The sequence below is a fragment of the Maylandia zebra genome, linkage group LG14 (assembly GCF_041146795.1).
Source record: "Maylandia zebra isolate NMK-2024a linkage group LG14, Mzebra_GT3a, whole genome shotgun sequence".
Lineage (NCBI taxonomy): Eukaryota > Metazoa > Chordata > Actinopteri > Cichliformes > Cichlidae > Maylandia > Maylandia zebra.
Window position 1 is genome coordinate 6,325,732 of NC_135180.1, and position 20,328 is coordinate 6,346,059.

Below are 20,328 nucleotides of genomic sequence, written 5' to 3' on the forward strand. Positions count from 1 at the left end.
CTGGACAATGTTATATCATGAGTAATATTTTAAAAAATCCATATACATAAAACACACATGCACGCACACACAGTGACATTTTAGACCTTCTTCAGAATACTGTATATACTATGGGCATCACTGTGCTGATCCAGAATCCTTACATTATTATTTATTACTAGAGCTACAATAATAAAGCAATGAGGAGGGGGAAGTAATAAATATGAAATAATGTCATTATGATGATTCCATTTGTTTCACTATCCACTCTGTGCAGGGCAAAGCTTATTACATTTTTAAACTGTAGAGATACAATAATTTTACTGCTGTAAAATCCAAATTTTGTCTTATTTAAAATATAAATCTAATATAATCTGCTTCTTAATGTATGTTCTTTAAAATACAGCGTGTGTTTTTAATATATTATAATTATAATAATGCATAATTATGTGGACATGCATATTAGATCGTTTTTTAGTGAAATATAATCTCCCCAGAAAGGCAGGAAAAGCCCGGAAACTTACTTTAAAACTAAATATGTTTCTAAATACTTTAAAACTAAATATGTTCCCTAAAACGGTGACAGAGCTACAGACCCATGACAGCCTTACACAGGTAGCCAGCAGCTATGACCAGCACTACTTGTGCAGTTAATAAAAGGACAGGTATGTTTGTCGCGCTGTTGCAAACACAGCACGCTCGTTTGTTTCAGTTACACCCTGCTACACCCAATATACACACAAAAGATCAAGAGCACTGGGATTACAACCAAAACCGTGAGAACATGGCCGCAGGATGCTATTCCGATGGTTCAGGACTGTTTCCACTGCACAGACTGGGATGTATTCAAGGTGCAGGACACTGACAATCGTGTCGCATTGGACAGTTACACCTCCACTGTCTTGGACTACATCTGTTTCTGTGTGGACAATGTAACAACTTGGAAACGATTCCGTGTGTTCCCTAATAATCCACCCTGGATGACACACGGAGTTCAACAACTTATTCGAACAAGGAACAACGCTTTCAAATCCGGGGACCAGGAGGCATACAGTGCTGCCAGGGCCAACCTGAGAAGAGGCATCAAGACTGCCAAGCAGCAGCACAGGAGGCGTATCGAGGCCAGGTTTGAGAACAACACAAACCCAAGGCAGGTCTGGGAGGGCATCAGGGCTATCACGGACTACAAAAGAAGAACACCATCACCCTCAGCCGACAGTTCTACTCTGGCTGAGGATCTAAATCTCTTTTATGCCCGTTTTGACAGGGAGAACACCGACCCTGTCCTGTCCCCTCTCCCCTCAACCGACCCTGCTCCGGTCCTGAGCACTCATGAGCTGAGGCGTGTGTTCCGGAGCATTAACACCAGGAAGGCGGCCGGGCCGGATGGAGTGCTGGGCCGGGTGCTAAAAGACTGTGCTGCGGACCTGGCGGACGTCTTCACCTCTATATATAACACCTCGTTGTCCTGTTCACTGGTACCATCCTGTTTCAAAGCAGCAACCATCGTTCCCATCCCAAAACAGTCAAATGTCACATGTCTGAACGATTTCAGACCTGTGGCACTCACCCCCATTCCCGCCAAATGCCTGGAGAGACTGGTCATTAAACACATCAGAGCTGCTTTTTCCACCATCCCTGGACTCGCACCAGTTTGCATACAGGGAGAACCGGTCAACCGAGGATGCGATCGCCACAGTGCTGCACACATTACTGAAGCACTTGGAACACAGGAATACCTATGCACGGCTCCTCTTTGTAGACTACAGCTCGGCTTTTAATACCATCCGGCCATACAAACTCCGTCCCAAACTCCACCAACTGGGACTTAACTCCTCTCTGTGCAACTGGATTGTGGACTTCCTCACTAACCGTAGACAGAGTGTCAGAGTGGGTAAGAACACCTCTTCCACCCTTGTGGTCAACACCGGTGCCCCTCAGGGGTGTGTTCTGAGCCCTCTGCTATACACTCTCTTCACCCATGACTGTATTTCCTCCTGCGCGTCCAATCTCATTGTTAAGTTTGCAGATGACACTACAGTGCTCGGACTTATATCCAACAATGATGAGACAAACTATAGGACAGAGGTGCAACAACTAGAGTCATGGTGCCACGACAATAACTTAGTCTTAAACACCAAAAAGACCAAGGAGATCATTGTAGATTTCCGGAAGAGGGGTCATAACAACCATCTGCCTCTCTTCATTGGCAGTGAGGCGGTGGAGAGGGTGAGCAGTTTTAAATTCTTGGGGGTAACTGTGACCGAGGACCTGTCCTGGGGCAACCATATCACCTCAGTTGTACGGAAGGCCCAACAGCACCTCTACTACCTGAGGAGACTGCGGAGCGCACACATTCCCAGATCTCTGATGTTGAACTTCTACAACTGTGCCATCAGCAGCGTTCTGACGTATGGATTTCTAGTGTGGTTCCCCAGCTGCACCAAGGCCGATCAGCAAGCACTCCAGCGGGTCGTGAAAGAAGCTGGCAGAATTATTGGAACAAGTCTGCCAGAGATCAGTAATATCTTCCCCACTCGCTGTCTGAGGAGGGTGCACAGTATCCTGCGGAACCAACATCACCCTGCGCGCCACCTTTTCCATCTGCTGCCCTCAGGGAGAAGGTACAGGTCTATACAGGCCAGAACATCCAGACTGGCCAACAGCCTGTATCCACAGGCTGTGAGTCTCCTGAACTCTCTGCCCCCCTCTCACGGACAATAACCATATCCAACTTCTTAATAGCAATGAACTGGTCTGCATTGGTGCATCATATCTTTATTCTCTTCCCCCTCCTGCCCCCCCCCCTCTTTCTTAAATATCTGATATCATATCTCACAGTACAATAATATTGAATGGGTTGCATTGTTGTATTTTGTCATGTTTCTCAGGTCTTTGTCTGAATTTCTACGAACATTATTGCTAAGGATTGTCTTATTGCATTGGAGTCACACTGGGTTAAATATGTACACTTGGGTTTTAAGGGGTATTTATTATTTTCTTCTCTTTTTTTGGGTTGTATGGAAGCCCCAAACGCAATTTCATTGTTCTTGACAATGACAATAAATAAATAAATACTAAATAAATACAGTTCGTCAGTTGCAACAAGACAACTTACCAACGTGTACGTAATAAGCTAATACTCCTGTGTGCTACACACTACAGTGTGCGCTGTACACCTACTTACTGGTTTTGTCGCATCAGTCTGTGTCTCTGAGTTAATTTGTGTTTCTCCTGCAGCTCCGGACCGCTAAAAATGCGCGTGCTCTTTGTGAGCTCGTTCCCGGCTCGTAACCAGCGCGTTCTGCCGTAAAGGGCGATCATTGGTTAATAGTGATCATGTGATTGGTGCAAGCCAGATCCTTTTATTTAGCAAAACTGTGATTAATAGTTAAATATTATTGTTGAGGGGCACAGACAGGACTCTGCACGCACGCAGATTATGCATATGCACGCAGAAGATTCCCCCAGAGCAACATCAGTTGTCAGGCATGCATACAAGCACATTTTTGAGTTGACAGCATTTTTTTTCTCACTGAGATCTGATGTGTTTTCAAAGTGTGAGCTGTGTATTATGGCTTATACTGACTTCAATTTAAACCTTGTTTCATTTATTTATTCATTTTCACACACAGACATTTTTTACATAAGAATGTGCTTGTTTAAGTTACAGTTAAAGTTAATAGGTAATATTTTGTGTTATCTTGATGGAGGCTCAATCATCCAGGTGATGAAATCACAGAAAGTTGTTTCAGGGCGTTGATTTGGACGTTGAGTTTTCTCCCTCTGAAAACCAGATGACCATGCTCGTCCTTACCTGGAGTGAAACACTTCAACTCACTTTGGCAAAAACTGCCAAAGCTGGTACATGAGTATGAACAACCAGCACATAAGATGAAAAACACAGTGTGGTGAACAGAATTAACTTCCTGGGTGCAGGTTCAGAGGGACGTCAGGAAACACCAGGATCTCCTGCGCACCAGAGCTGTAATGTCGCCTTTGCACTCATTCATTCCTTTGCCTTTCTTTTCTTTGGAAAGGCAAACAGATGCAACAAACTAGTGTGGCACAGAGAAAAAAACAGAATCCATTTAGCATCACTTCTATATTTTTATCTTTGGTCTACACCTTTCAAACAGTCCAGTTATTGGCCACTATCTACTAGCTGCAGCTGAGTCTCAGCATCAAAAGTGAATTATTTATGTTCCTTAAAACCCATTCCTCTTACACTCCTAACTAAGCTGCAGATTAATGAAGTTGTTGGGAGCATGTTGTTTTGTAGGTTAGGAGTACTGGGCTTTGGGCAAAACCCCCCAAAACAAAACGCAACAAACACACACAAAACAGTCCCATAACATGTAGGTTCCCATGTATCTTATAGGAACTGAAAATGATCAGGATGCTGAAGAGAGGGAGGGTAGCAAGTCCTTTTTGCCATGGGTCCCTCTAGTGGGTAAATTCAGTTAAGTTTACAAAATATTTGTCTAGTGAAAGCTGTGTATATACCGTGTGCATGTAAATCCTCCAACTGGAATGCTTACAAATGGCCTCGGTTACAGTCATTGAGGACATTTGTAGTCTGGCCCACAGTCTGGAGCAGGCTGTGTTGATCAGCAACAGGAAACTGGAGCAGTCTCAGGACCAGAGTCACCTGCTCCCATCACACTGAGCCTGATGTGAGCCCAAGTGACTCTGGCGTGCTGTCATTACATGGTGCAGAGACAGTGAGTTATGTAAAGCTTGGACAAAGATTCATCATCTGTCTGCAGAGCTAAGCGCTGAGAAGCGACACTGTAAGGGAGACTTTGAATTGTAATGAAGAAGCTGCATTGAAAAGAGGTAAAGTGTAAACCTTTCATTTTGTTTGGCAAAAATAATTACTGTGCTTTCAGTTATAATTTATATGCAGGTACAAAGTACTCCACTGCTACTGATCACAGCTTATGAAGTCTCTGGGGAGGGATGGGCTGAAGCAGTAATACAGGGAGGGAATTTGGACTCTGTCCTAAACCACTATCACAAAACAAATGACTGCTGAATTTGTCATGGCCAGAAGAATCATGTTCACTGATAATACTGCCATAACTATGGGTTTGTTTATTTTTTATCAAATTTATACTTTAAAGACAACTGCCTGGGCAGTCTGTAACCATAACTGTATGTAAAAATACAGAAATAAGTGATATTATGCCTATTATTATTAGAAGATCAATAGTAGATTTAAATAGTAAAACACAGGGACAGCAACTACTATGCCACCTCAAAGTTATTTAGATTAAAAATCCAACAGTTTGGGACTTACTAGCTAGCCTATCTGTACACTCAGTTGTGTACTGCTTCTATGAGTGCACCAGCAATACATCATTCATATCCAGCACATACAGATGTAAGAGGCCAGACACCCACAACAATAGCTGCAGGGTGTTTATACTCAAACATCCAGAGAAATCTCATGTGAAACCGCTTCACACATAAACATTCTCTGTTACTTATGCTTCATGAACATGTGCTAGAACAGTATGAAACAAGCAGAACATTTGCATACTTTATTCTCCTCTCTCCTCCCTTTTTCTATGATTGACTATTTTACTATATGACTTCTAGAACTGTTATAAGTGTGTGTGCAGGTGAATCAGACTGATGTGTGGACCCAAAGTGATCCAAGGTACTCCTGATGAGCACTCCGTTCATACCTCTGATTAAACACCATCTCAGTCTTCCAAAAAACCCCCCCAAAAAACGAAAAAACAAAACCAAAAGAACAGAAAAACTGCTGATAAATTCAGGTGGATACGAAAATATATGTGGGTCCTCATAATCCTTATTAAAAACGCTCACCTCTGACTCTGCGCTTTGCTTTGATGCGATGCACTAAACTGTGTAGGCTGACAGAATTCTCATCACGTTTTTGTTTTGTTGACTGCAGTGCTGCTTCACTCAAAATAAAGTAGCTAATGGGTCATCAATGTAGTAGAAGTAAACAATCAAGTAACAGAAGTAAACACAGAGCCTTCTTCTTATACCTCAGGCTTTTCTTTTTCTTTTAAACCTTTTCTAGCTAAAAATAACAGTTTATTATCAGAAAAGTCAGGCGTTCTGTCCCAGAGACACCATGAGCTGCACAGACTCAAACAGCAGGTTACCCGACAGAGGGCTCGTATCAGAGGGCAGAGGAGCCAGCAACAATAGCAGCGATTTACAGGAAGCTGAGGTGATAAACCTAACCTAAAAACAAAAAAGTCCATACATTTATTACTTCATGGCAGGATTACTGTCATTTGTTATTATCAAGATGTCCTACAAAGTAACTGGAAAGCCTTCAGTTGATTCACTACAGTGACAGGGACTAGAAAGAGGGAGCAGATTTCTCCTATACTGGCTTCTCTTCATTCTCTTCTGTTAAAAACAAAAACAAATTTAAAATCCTTCTCCTTGCATGCAAGGTCTGGAATAATCAGGCCCCGTCTTATCTTAAAGGCCTCATAATATCATATCAGCTCTATAGAGCGCTTTGCTCTCAGACTGCTAGTTGACTGCTAGTTTTGATTTGTGACACAAAACCCCTTTTTCTACTTTTAAGATTAAACTTAAAACTTTTCTTTTAGATCAAGCTTGTAGTTAGGGCTGGATCAGGTGACTCTGAATCCTCCCTTAGTTAAAGGGAAATAGAACTAGACTGCCGGGGGCTCCCATGATGCACTGAGTGTTTCTTCTTCACTCACTTTTTTTTTTTTACCCACTATGTGCTTATACACCACTCTGCATTTAATAATTACTTATTAATAATCTCTGCTGCTCTTTACAGTGTGTCTTTTTCCCGACTTCCTCCTCTCACAATTCTTTGCAACAGAGGGCTGGACCCTCCCTGAGCCCTCTTCTTGTTAAAAGATAGTTTTCCCTTCCTACTTTTGCCAAATGCTTGCTCATAGGGAGTTATCTGATAGTTGGGGTTTATCTATATTATTATAGGATCGTTGCCTTACGATATAAAGCACCTTGAGGCGACTGTTGCTTCATATAAATAAAACAGAATTGAACAGAATAAAGAATTAGGCTAGGGCCATTTTTAGTTAGCATCTCCCCTTTTTTCAAGCTGCCTTTAAGCAACTTATGAAACACAATGAATTATATAATCTAAAATGATATAATTTGTTTTCTAATATAAAAATAAATGTCTCCAACCTGATCTAATTGAAACTCTGAAGGAGACACTGGACTGAATATTAACAGTTACAATCTCGAGTTATGATAGAGTGTCAGTCTGCCCCAGGGCAGCTGTGGCTACAACCGTAGCTTGCCTCCAACAGTGTATGAATGCGAGAGTGAATGAATAGTGGCATTGTAAAGCGCTATATAAATCCAATCCATTATTATTATTATTATTAGAACAAAACAGCTTTTGATGGCGTTTCTTTTAAATTGAGATTGCAGCACTGATGTTTGTTCTAGCCACACTAGATATTAGTATCCACTTCTGGACTGAGATCTTTATAGGAGGATATGGGATTGGGAAGCTGCATGAGGAGGAGGAGGAGGGTCACAGCAAACTCCATGTGAAATGTGTACAGCTGAGCCTGTTTTTTCATTTTCTTTTTATTGACATTAAAAGGTTTGTTGTCTCAGCTGCCTGTTGGTTCAAGGTGAAGCTTCAGCTATTCCTTTAAATAAATGATGCTGCTCTTTGAAGCCACTGAAACCTTGAGGCTAGTTAGCAAAACCTTCTGCAACTTGTGCTTTGCAAAATAGTCACGTGGAACTCCTGATTTGATGTGTGGGAATAAGCCTCTAAGTGTCTTTATCTTCTTTTTCATTATTAAATCCCCAAAGTCTTTCAGAGAACCACACTGATCTTTTAAAGCACTGCTGGCTAAAGGTTTGGGCCTTTTGATGTATGTGTGGGGGATATTTTCAGTCTTTGGTGATGTTCTCTTTAAATCTTCAGAGTCACAATCAACATGAAAAACACAGTCTCTTGATTTGTTTAAAATGGACAAAAATGTCCCTTCAAATGAAAAACGTCCTTCCCATCCATGCGTCTAGAAATATCTAAATGGTTTTGAGTCTAAACATTGAGACATCCTTTTGTTTTATCCTCTTATACAAAGTCCAGCCAAAAAGTTCTGCTTCTCTGCCCACCGAAATCAAAAACAGTATCTGATTTAAGTCATTAGGAAGTGCTGCTCCGCTTCCAGTGTTCCTGCAACATTTGAACGGCTCCCTCTCTATGATCTCACCACTGACTTCAAACTTGTACACAGAGGAAACCTCGACTTCTGCATTAAAATGACTCAATTTTTATGCTGAGGATCATCGCCTGGTGAACTTAAAGACCGAACAGCAGTTGTCAGTGGAAGTGTCCACAGTTCCAAGCCCACAGGTGGAGCACCCAGTCACAAGTATCGGCATAAGGACACTCTACAGTTAAAAAACCAACAAATTCAACAATGAGGTTGTGCATCATAAATTTGTGCCCCAGAGCCAGACTGTCAACAAGGAGCTCGACTGCAGCATCTGGATGCAGTGTGGCAGATCAAGTCAGGAGTGCTGCGCTGCTTCCAGCACTCCTGTTCTCCGCTGTGTCTGAATTTCATTTGGGGGAAGAGGAAAAAAATCACAGGGAGCGGAAACTGGCAAGTAGGGCAGGTGCCGAGCAAAGATTTTGTTGGTTTGGATCTTGGTTTTTTTCATTTAGCTCAATAGCACACACCACGGTGCTGATCATTTGCAGCAAATGTTCTCACTCGGAAGCCTCGAGACTTTAAACTCGTACTCCCTGCTCACAATCAGCTTGGGGTACAAATTCAAGGTGCACAAGCCAATGCTGGAAAGAATATTGAGTGCATTTAACCCCATGTGCCACCTTTGGGCTTGGACATATGCGCTCTTCCACTGAGAACTGCTGTGTGTGTCTATCACCAGTGATGATCTTCAGAGTGAAGGTTGGATCAGTTTGCCACACAAATTTTGGGATTTGCTGTTTGATCTGTGGGGAAATCACAGAGCACAGATGTGGTCAGAGCTACTACAGAGTGAACAAGTGGTCCAGAGAGGACAGTGGGCAGATTTAAAGTTAGTGTGGTTTGGCTTTGCACAGGTGAAGCCAGCACTGCCTTGTATATATGCATTCATACATTGGATTGTTAGATTTGGAGATGTCACACAAACAAAATAGATTTAATTGAGAATGACATCTAAGTAGGATAAATTGCAAAGATTTGAACAAAAAACTGGACAGTATGGGTGATAGGTGGTGTTTTCACCTCAGTGGTTGGAAGCAAGAGAAATTCTCTTAATAAAAGTCTTATTGCTCATATTGAGTGAAAAACCTTTAACCGGTCCTTTTTATGGGCACACATCTTAAATGCACGAAAAGTGGAGCCCATGCTGCACACAGTTTCTTGTTTACAGTGCAGCAGTAAAGAGAAATCTTAAAGGAGGAACTCTGGAAAGAGCACTGGGTATTTGAGTGTGCCAGACTGATTGAAACACAGGTTTCTCTGATAACCTCCTCACTTGAAACAGCCTTGTGGTTTGCTCAGCTTGTTTATCCTCTGCTGTGCACATGCTTCCATAAATCCAGCCAGGCTGTGCAGGTTCTAATCAAACAGCAGGCAGAGTGGCAGAGGTGGACTTCTACTAGCCAGTGCTGGGAGGCCAAGCGAGCTGGCTCTCATCTTAGGAGGACACAAGCCCGCAAGGTAACACACTCACAGTGCTAAAGCCTGACACACAGAGGAGTAATGTTTCTCTCTCACACACACAGACCCACACAGACAGCCTCACACCGATCCTTTGTGTTTATTCAGACATTAAACAGCAACCAACAGAGAGGAAGAGACAGCAGCCACGTGTGAACTAGCAGCTGTAGAGTCAGAAGTGTGTGGGCGATGTCCTCCATGTTTATAGATCAGAGTTAGAATGTCGATCAGTATGGAAACATGCACTCTCTTCAAAACAAACTGTACACCCATAACATCTTATTTAATCCTCTACTGTACAAAAAGTCTCAATTTTTTGTACCAACAGATTCCTTATACAAAAAGTTTTTTTTGTTGTTTTTTTAAAGTAACACTGTACAAACGCACGATTCTCCATCTATCATTGCTGCACTTTAATGTACAGTATGTTGGCTTGCGTTATATGTACTCATCATACATTCAGTTACTGTGAATGTATGATGAGTCCCAGGTTGTGTGAAATTGCTCAGAGTTCATGAGGAAACATGGGAAATGTGAAGTGTCCAATAGCAGAAGTTCTCCAGGAGAAAAGAAAGAGCTCATGTTGTTCCATGTGCTTTCAATTCTGGTGACGGAACTCAATCTTTTTTTTCTTTTGTCTGATGTTTGACTGATTGATATACTGGCTCCTTTGAGATGTAGGCCGAATGGAGAGATCCATTTGGCGTTTCACTTTGCTACACATCCTGAGAAAAACACGAGTCTACTTTCTTCTTTTTGTGTGGTTTTTTTTTAAAAAGAAAAAAAAATCAACAAATTTAAAAAACTTTACAAACGCTCACAATAACAAGAGACCAATGCATGCCAGACGATACAGTCATGACGATTGAACACTGACCATTGCTCTCTGCAGCCACAAGAGTGCAGCAGTATGACACAAATCCAATACCAAACAGAGAGAACACTGATGATCTGACAGGCACGAGGATGCTACTCATCTCAGCTTTCTTGTAAATCGGTCAGTTTACATTCTGGACTGAAATCACATGAGTTGTGAATTTTTAATCTTCACTGAGCATTAATTTTTCTAGTTGATGCTACAAAGGAGAGAAACAAGTGAGAAAACATGTTGCTTGATTAAAAATCTAATAACTGGGAGATCTTTGTGTGTGAGCTAAATACAAAAATAGATGATTTGAAAATAAATGTAAACATAGAAAAATATATGTAATCAAATGATACAGTGTATACATACATAATCATATAATACACACACTCACACGCACACTCACACACACACGCACGCACATACACAATAAATGGTCACGTGACCCATGCTTTGTTCGATTAGTACAGTTATTAATGGACAATCAATATAAGAACTCAACATATATGATGATAATGTTGAAAATATATATTTCCTTCCTGTGTCTTTCATAGTCATGAAAGGGCTGAACGCTGTACCATCCTTTTGGATCTGGTGATGTAGGAGGGGAGTGGGTGTTTGGATTGGAGTTTAAACATGAAGGTCATCCCATGCCAGATGGAGAGGTCACCAAACGGAGCATTTGTGTGTGGGATTCATCGGGGAACTCTTCGGACAGTGGAAAACACGGGCAAACTCATCAAACTGAGAGACGCTGCCGATCACTCTACAGAAGGAGGAAACACAGGAAGCGCTAGTAGTGATGCAGAGAATAAAAAAAATGAAGAAAAGCTTAAGAAAGGTAATGTAACCAGCCTCATTGTGCCTATTCTGAGGTAGTTCAAACTGGCAAGTTGAGCTGCACTGCATCGTACCCACATTACCCACACCAACATTCCCCATCTCTCCCTCTGGTATGTCAGTGGCCCCTCCACCACCCCAGCATCCAGGTGTGTTTCACAGTACCTGTAGTGCTCTGGTGCATGTTTGTCAGTTAGCAGTTGCAAGTAGATGGACTGAGATCTTCTCTTCATACACCAATTCTGAAAAGAGAACATTGCACTTTAGTTGAAGTGGGACAGCCTGTGCTGAATATATTCTCTTTCTCCCATTTGAGGAAGTGACTTGCATTAAATACTATTTTGAGTTACCTATTATTTCTTTTTTTAAAAAAATACTAAATACTTCTACCACAAAACGTTTCAGAGGGAAGTGCAGTGCTTTTTGTTTTAAGAGCTAAAGCAGGTACTTTTCAGATGAACGTCTACTTCCTGATCTTTTCAGGAGCCCTTATAAAAAGCAGCTGGAGCTCCCTGTAGTTAATTGGAGCTGTTAGCAGTTTTACGAGAATAATTCCCTTCAACACATCTGAGCAATGTTCCCTCTAAGCTGCGCGCGCAACTGTGCACTGCTGGCACGGTCTCTGCGCACAGAAAATCTGCGTTGCGCAAAAAAAACCAACAAATCTAACCTGAATTGAAATTAAAACTTTAACAATTCTGTTTTGCAGTGTTAGTCATTAAGTGACTGGCTGCTCCCATATGGGATTAGAACGATGCCACCTTATCCCATAGTCCAGCCAATAATGCGATTCACATTCGTATATACGCAGCTAACGGGCTGACAGGCTATGACAGCGTCTTTATGTGCCGGTGTTTTAGCTAGCAAAGCGGCGTGGCTGATGTGGAGCGAAGCCACGTTAACGACAGCGTGTACAACCATTGGAGATGTGAACAGGACAGACGGAACAATTGACAGAAAAAGTGTGGACTTTATACGTAAAACCAGAGTTATGTTAACAAAACCAAAAAACCCCACCCTTTCCTATTCGTCGAAAAAAGTACCATGTCGACCAATCAAAAAATTATATGGCAACATGGCATTTAGCTGTTTAGGAAAGGGGGAAGTTTTAGGAGTGACGGTGGTGTTTTGAGATGTGAGGGATTTGTGATGTTTAGCGCAAATCTTGTGTAGTTAGTGTGCAGTGTAGTCAATAGTTTTGTTGTGTGTGTCAGAACAATGAATGTTACAGGTGCTACAGCAGTGATACATCTCCTGTTGTCAGGCCTGCAGGTATCAGGCTTGTGATGTTCTCCTTTATCTCATAGTGGACAGAAATTATTTTTGGAGTGGCACAAATGATTTGTGTGGCATCAAATTTGATGCAGAACACCTGGTTGTTCTGTAAATAGTTTGAAATGTTTATTTAAAAAACAAACAAAAAAGAAAACGCCTTGGCTGCATTTTTAGGTAAACAGCTGCAAAATACTTTGTTGTTAGCATAAAGCAGTTACTTTTTTGTTGTTAGCATAACTCAGTTACTTTTTTGAAGAAGTAAATATATAAGTAATTGCACAACATTGGTCATTATATAATGTATTTTGCAGACAGAGTTACAGGACTCTCTCCCAGACCACAGACTCATACTCATAATACAAGTCAGAGCTTTATAAAAAAAAAAAGAAAAAAGAAAGAAAGTTGTGTTTTCAAATTTGGAGTTCAAGTTAATTTTACTTCCAATAGTGTTAACATACTTCACAGGTCATGAACAGGATTTTTTTTCAATTTTCATTGTAAGTGGGCTAAAGCAGTTAATTAAAAGTAGTCTAACATAAATGCTGTAATTTGATTATTTAAATAAACGATGTAACTTGGATGGATTCGATGCTGGCGTGACCACAGTGCACACGTCTAATGTTGCTCACAGTGGTCCAAGGGACCGCTCAGGGAGTTTGTGTGTTCACTCAGACACATGAAAAATTAGAGGGAGCATTGCATCTTAGACAGTTTTATTAAAATACCCAGATGAGGTAAAATTACCCAGAGCTCCGTGTCAAGTTATGAACTCTAAATTAAATGTCTCAGCTGTATCCATTGTGGTTAAAGTCAGTTCCAGCTCGACTGCATAAATACTTCTCTTCTTCCTCTAGTCTATCCTGAGCAACTTGCCAGTCCATGTGTTAGACAACACAGCTAAACAGACAAAAGATTAACACTCATCACTAGACCTATCGCAATTTAGAATCCCAAATTAACAAATCTTCATGCTTTTGCAATGCATACAAACGTAAATGTATACAATGAATATATAGTCATGGAAATGTTTTTAAATATTTGGCCCTGTGGGATTCTTGAGGAATCGTTACCCTGCTAAGCAACTTTCAATAATTCAAGTTAATTTTATAATACTTACTTTAAATGAAATAGGTTACTGAAGTTCTACATTCATCCTTTACTTACTATAGGGATCTGGCAGCATATTGTAATGTCAAATATTAACAATTTCTGGCAAAGAACTGGTAATAAAATGAATCCTTGCCAAAATTTGAACTGATCAGACAATACTGGATAGTATAGAGGTGAGGTCTATATGTCCTATTTAAACACACATGAAATTAAACAAATCCAATTTTTTAAGCAACTCAATTTAAGGACATCACTTTGAGTGAAACAAACATAATTTTGTCATTTTGTTTACCAAAAAGTAGAAGCAACCCTTAAAAATACATTATATGCAGCCTGATATTTGCTACAAGTTCTTTGATAAGTGAAAAAGCTTGTTTGTTGGCCTGCTGTGCAGATTCAAAAACTTGACCACATTCATTTTGGTTGAGGTGGTTGAATTGCCTCAGGCGAAAAATTATGCCTGTTATTCACTCCAGACACACACACAGACACACACACACACACACAGACACACACACACACACACACGACATTTCAAACAAATCTAAACCCATAACACGACTTTCAAATCACTTCCCTGTGGCAAGAGCTTTTGAAAAATGTCCTAAAACACTGCATGTTGCGTTATTAAGCGTGTCTAGATTTTGCCTCTGTTACATTAATCCATGAATTTCAACGATGAGTCATAACAGTTACGAGGAACATGGGTGGTATGGCGCTCAGAGACACTGTACTGTCGTCAACACTTTTGCTGTTTTGGATCCCTCCAAAAGTTAATGCTGCCATCAGCTAATGTTAGAAGCATTAGCTCCTACCTGCCCTCTGTGATCTGCAGCTCCAGCTGAGGAGGGCAGCGGAAGGATTTAATATGTAAATGTAATGAAATACGCTGGTGTGAATTCTGTGGAGAGGACTTTGGTGTACCTGTGCAAAGGCAATAAAGAGCAGCTGTTCATGGGTGTATTTGAGGCCAGGCAGGGGTCTCTCTGGACCATGTTCCCTCACCCACTTCTGATATGCCTGGGCAGAGAGAGAAGGAGAGTGTGATGGTAGCTGCTCAACTTGTGTCTTAAACAGTATATATTTTTAAGTTTAAATATGAACCAAAACCAAACAGGACCTCTAATAAAACAGTCATTATGTTTACTTCCATCAGTCTAACCAGCTGACTCAACTAACAGGAATTATGACCCTACTGGTGCATTCAGTATCACCATTTACTTATTTTAAAAGCCTTCATGTGCTTCCTTTTAACTTTTGTATCTGTGTGCACAAAACACTCCTTATTTCAATGTGGGCTGCTCAAAATGAAAATTAATTATGCCGCACCCTGGATTTTCCACTATCTGAGAAAACACACATGCAAGTATTCAAGTAAAAAGGAATTCAAATCAAATTGTTTGTCTTTTATCGTGATTCAGGGGCACTTCTGCTCTTTATTTTAATGCAAACAAAGCACAGTGGTTATGAAGAATAAAGAGAGGCGGATTTTGAGACAGAGCAGAGACTCATGGGTTGCCTACTAAAAGAGTGAATTCTAATTTCTAGAGTTCTCGGAGCCACACAGTGACCAAATTTGAAGAATGATCGTATCAGTCGGAACTTACATAGTATGACAGTTTCAGCCCTCCCATATCTGCTATGTTTTCTCCCAGTGTCAGACGGCCGTTCACCTACACACAAAGGTAAGTCGTAAAACACTTTACAGTATGTCATGTACATAAGGGATGCAGTTATTCAGCTGTAGAAATACAGTTTTTTATTTTTTTTTATTTTTTTGGTTTTGTTTTTACAGTTTGTACCATTTCACAGAAACATATTTGCTTTTAGGAAGTAAATTTTTTGTTCCAATTACATCACTTGAGATTAAAAATAAATCTTATCTGTCATATCTTTGCATGTATCTATAGGCTCCAGGAACCCAGGAAACTGAGCTAAGCTTAGCCAAATGTCTGGAAAAAGGTGGGGTAGCAGCTAGCGTCATGCTATCCCTAACTAAAAAAAATACCCATGCAGGAGCTCTAAAGAGCACTAATTTGGTTATTTTATAATTGTTTGGTTCCTACGTGGCCTACATGTGTGGAGAGTCATGAACCCAGTTCTTTCCCTTTGCTTAGCTTGAACTAAGCCACATACTGTAAGCTAATCATCCGCTAGGCCAAACTTCATATTTAAATTACAGATGTTAAAGTGGTATCAATCTTTAACTCTTCGCGTTAAAATGGATAAATGCAGTTTTCAAAATGTCAGTCTGATTCTTTACATTTGAAAAAAGTACATAAATAAAGTGCTATTAATATTAGGTGTTTCACAAGGCAATATACCTAGTAACATGTTACGAGACCATTAAAGTTCGTATTCTTTAAAGCTGATAGGCTGGAGAGACATGGATTAAAAATAAAATGGTCAAAAGTGAAGTAGCAGAAACCAAGTTTTTGACTTTTTGACATCTGAGATATCATTAATCTTATGTCAACTGTCTTGCTACCATTTCAATAGTTAGTGATGTTTTTTTATTCAAAACTTGTAAATCCTTATACACTGGCTCTAGATTATTTTCTTAGACCTGACTTAGGTCAGTTACAGATTCATACTGTCTCTAAAATTGGCAGAGCACTTCTTTAGATACAGTAATCATAGCTCTGCTCAGACAACAAAAGTAGCATTGATCAGAGTTAACAAATCAAGGTGCATCAAATCACAGAAGGACACTAACTTTCTATATAAACCTAAAATCAAAAACACATATGTCGTACTACTGTAAAAATTGTATGCACAAGTAGCGACTCGAAAAGTGTGTGTGTGAAAGCCCACCCTCTGACTATAAACAGTGAAGTTATCGTAGAGCTTGACAATACATTCGGCCTTCTTCTGGAACTTTTTGTAGGACTCTTCGGTCCACCACTGTTTGAGGTTACCATGGCGGTCGTACTGGCCCCCTAGGGACATGAACCATTGCATCACTAAGATGAGGGGCAAAAGGGCGAGTGTTAGCATGAAGACAACACAACCTGCAACTTTCCTTCACAGTCCAAAGATCTGCCCAGCATGCCCAAGCCATTAGTGGCAAAACACTGAAAGATGTGGAGTTGATAGTGGTTGATGTATCCTGTTCATGAGCCAACAGAACAAACGGTCCTGCCAAATTACATTTGTACTTTTACAATTGATGGTGGACAATCTGGAAGAGGAGCTTTGCTTTTTTTTTCTGTGGATCTCACAGGGCAGCGCATTTGACTGGAAACCAAAGTTAAAGATTGTGCCTCAAAATAGTCTTTGCTGCACATCTGCCCAATAGAAATGTAATAAATTATATATATAAAAATAAATCACAGAACCTTTTTCAGTAAAACTGAACTTATCAATGCAATGATGGTAACACAAATGGGGAAAAAAACTATAGATGTTCAGATCTTATTGCAGTGGGTAATGGGTGAAAGGTTTGTGATTCTTACCCCAGTCATCGTATCCATGTGTCAGCTCATGACCGATAATTGCTCCTATTCCTCCATAATTCAGAGACCTGAGTTGGAAGGAGAAAGATGAACCTTACACAAACTCAAACTTTCTTGATATTGACAGCTCCCTGGATATTACACTGTACACTGTATATGTATAAACATTCTTTATCGGACTGTTTGCAACTGAGCACAATCCAAACTGATAAATGGTAGAAAACTTAAGATTTGCTGTCATTTTGCTGACTTCATCCACTGTTTTTGTAGTCACTATTGTTCTCCAGCTGAATTGTGAGAACGGTGCTCACCAAAGTTGGTGGGTCCTTTGGAAAGTATACTGTTTTGGCTGAAGATGGTAGTTTTATATCTGTTTTTTAAATAAGTGGTAAACCTGAAAAATCTAGCTTAGTGTGAAGCTACTGGAAGCTAAATCTTGGGGGGGGGGGGGGGGGGGGGGGGGGGGTGGAGACTGGATATGTTAATGGTCAAGTACTAGTGTTACTGTTATGCTATAACCATTTTGTATCATTTGGAAATTGAATTTGACACAGTTGGGTTGTGCAGTCCACTGCTCACTGGCCCTGACCCCATGTTCCCGCTTAGCTCAGTCACTAGAGAAACCTTTCTAGACTACAGGCACCAAGGCTGGGTTGTGCCACTGTATCCATTTATTTACAACCCATGGAACTCCGTGCAACTGGAAATCTGTTCAGGTGAAAATGTTCTAGTTTGAACTTGGTATTACAGATGTCCAAAGTCTGGACAGTATGTACATTCCCGCGACTTTAGAACAAGGCTTTGTGCCTTTTGATTGATTTAAAGTCTCATTAAAGTCAGCTATTTAGCCCTTTCTCTCTGTTCCCTTGTCCCGTTGTCCTCCTTAGGAAATCTGCTCAGCCAAGCTAGGTAAAAAAAGAAAAACAGATGCACTTGAGATCTAATTTGGTTCAGATTGCTATCTATCACATTTGCCTTGCTCAATTGATTAGAAAACATCAAATTTTAGCTTGACGTGAGGAAACAATAAGCGCTGGGACCTTTAGCTGCACTGTGAACGTAAATCATCATTTTTAAAAATTCAGCACCAAGTAAAACAGGGACATGCCCACAACTCGTATACATTTCTCTCTTGTTGCCCCCTGCTCCCAGAAGGCAGCAGGTCGCTTCACCTCTCCTTCACCCTCACCCTTGGCTGGGGTGAGGTGTCTTTGCAGCACATGCAGAAATGGAGAGCGATGAGAGGGCAGACTCGGGGCTATTCACATGGCTACATCTGAAAATGACTTTCTGACAGCTAGTCGATACGCTGCCTCACACTGGGCTCAACTCCCTCGCTAAACTAACTGGCTGATTGAAGCTTCATTATACTTGACGTGATAGTGGAGAGCGGTGTGTATGTGTGTGTAAGTGTGTGTGTGAGAGAAATAGGGAGAGTTTATGGGAGGTTAGGGCTACTGCAGTAATAACTTCACGGCGACAGGTGCACACACACTCACACGCTCGCTCTCCTACAATCATTAATTAATATTGATTAGCATGCATGGGAGCAGGTAGTGGAAGTAGTAGTGATCACCCCTAATGAAGACATAGAAATGTTAGCTAATGTTGGGCACACCAACCGTTAGGTCCAATTAGCCCATATTTGTGAGTGTGTGTGTGTGTTTATTCAGAGGAGCTGTATGAATGCAGCAGGTGTAGCTACTTGGACTGTATTGTATGTATCTGCTCGAAATGCTGCTCAGTAGTGGCGGCAGTGAGTTGCTGCTTTGGTTAACAAAGAGAGTTGAGTGTTGAGTGGAAAAATAGCTGTTTACCCACTCTTGCCTCAGTGCCGCACTGCAATGCTTTCTTTATGACCACACTGAAACTCTCTGGATTGATTTCCCTCCTTCCAGGCAATAGTTTAGTTCTAATTCACATGAGTACTGTATGAAAAACTACTTGTGGAGAGTTAAAGCTTACTTTTGACTGCTTTGCCACCACCGTGAACAATTATATTTCTTTAATTCCAAAACTTTTTCTAATTGGTTAGTTAATCCAAACAAATCAAACTTAGATTCTGTTATGTTCATTTCAGCTTTTATTCTTGGTCTGTAAAATAGCTTAAAATAGCAGTTCAAAGTAATTCCTGTTTGTCTCAAAACCGCCACAGGCCTTTACACCATCCACTGACTGTAATAAGCTATTGTAGTGTCTCCAACTTTAAAATAGATTTTCTTCTGATTGGCTGAACAAAAGACAGACCAGGAGGTGGCTGGGGCTTAAATGCTCATAGAAGGAGTTGTGTGTCTGACCACAGTCAATGATAGCTGCTTTGTCTGACATCATACAGAGCCAAGAATAGAAGAAAGGGCGAAAACTTACTATTTAGAGCAGTATGACGCCTAAACACACATTACTTTTTCATACTTTGGCCATGTTTAATATGCGCAGAGTTGTGGTCAGAACAGTTGTGGTCACATGTTTAAATTCATCATGGACATCAATGTAATTTGGGGATTTTAATGATTTCTTTGATCTCTTTGGTGGAGGTGGAATGATTATTATGCAGCACACATATTTAGTGACTTCAAAAAATAAAACTTCGAAACCAAATCTGAATTTATTTTGGATTTTCTTGATTCCCTGCATGGTCAAAAGTATGTGTCACAGTATAAGGGTACACGGGAAATAAAGCTTAACATTTCTGCTATAAATCACGAAAACCTGCTTTACCTTGTGGCCATAACAACTCATTATGTTTCAAACGATCTGTTAACATCTGTGTGACTAAAGTAGAAAAAAAGTGGTGGCTCGAAAGGAAGTGAGGTATTCCATGAACTCTTGGTATGTTCTGATAAACTATCTGCAGCAAGATACATTTGAAAAGCCGAAAATCATTAAATATACAGTATTAATTTTTAACTGTCTAAAACATACAAAACTGCCTGATCCTTTAAGAAAAATGCAACTTCATAATTTTAAAAACAACTGAGAAAAAAGGACTTATAGAGAGAGACGGGGAGGCTGTCTGCTTTCATGCACCATCATATTACTCAATGGGCTCAAATTTAGGTGACCTCTAAATGACACCTGTTCCATTAGCGGGACCTTGTTCAGTAAT

The 20,328-nt window shown here is 40.6% G+C and overlaps 1 protein-coding gene across 3 annotated transcripts in view; it reads right to left on the reverse strand.

Annotated features, from left to right (window-relative positions):
* Positions 1–9,767: 9,767 nt before the first annotated feature.
* Positions 9,768–20,328, reverse strand: part of ecel1 (endothelin converting enzyme-like 1) — a 55,804-nt gene continuing 45,243 nt past the window's right edge. For 2 of the 3 annotated variants that reach the window (XM_076892154.1, XM_076892155.1), the window contains 6 exons: positions 17,223–17,290; positions 16,582–16,730; positions 15,375–15,440; positions 14,692–14,787; positions 11,548–11,624; positions 9,768–11,308 (listed from right to left, as the gene is read on the reverse strand). In XM_076892154.1, the coding sequence (XP_076748269.1) occupies positions 11,209–11,308; positions 11,548–11,624; positions 14,692–14,787; positions 15,375–15,440; positions 16,582–16,730; positions 17,223–17,290 (556 nt within the window). In that variant the 3' untranslated portion in view covers positions 9,768–11,208. The remainder of the gene's footprint in view (positions 11,309–11,547; positions 11,625–14,691; positions 14,788–15,374; positions 15,441–16,581; positions 16,731–17,222; positions 17,291–20,328) is intronic. The other variant, XM_024804810.2, reaches the window with a different exon arrangement.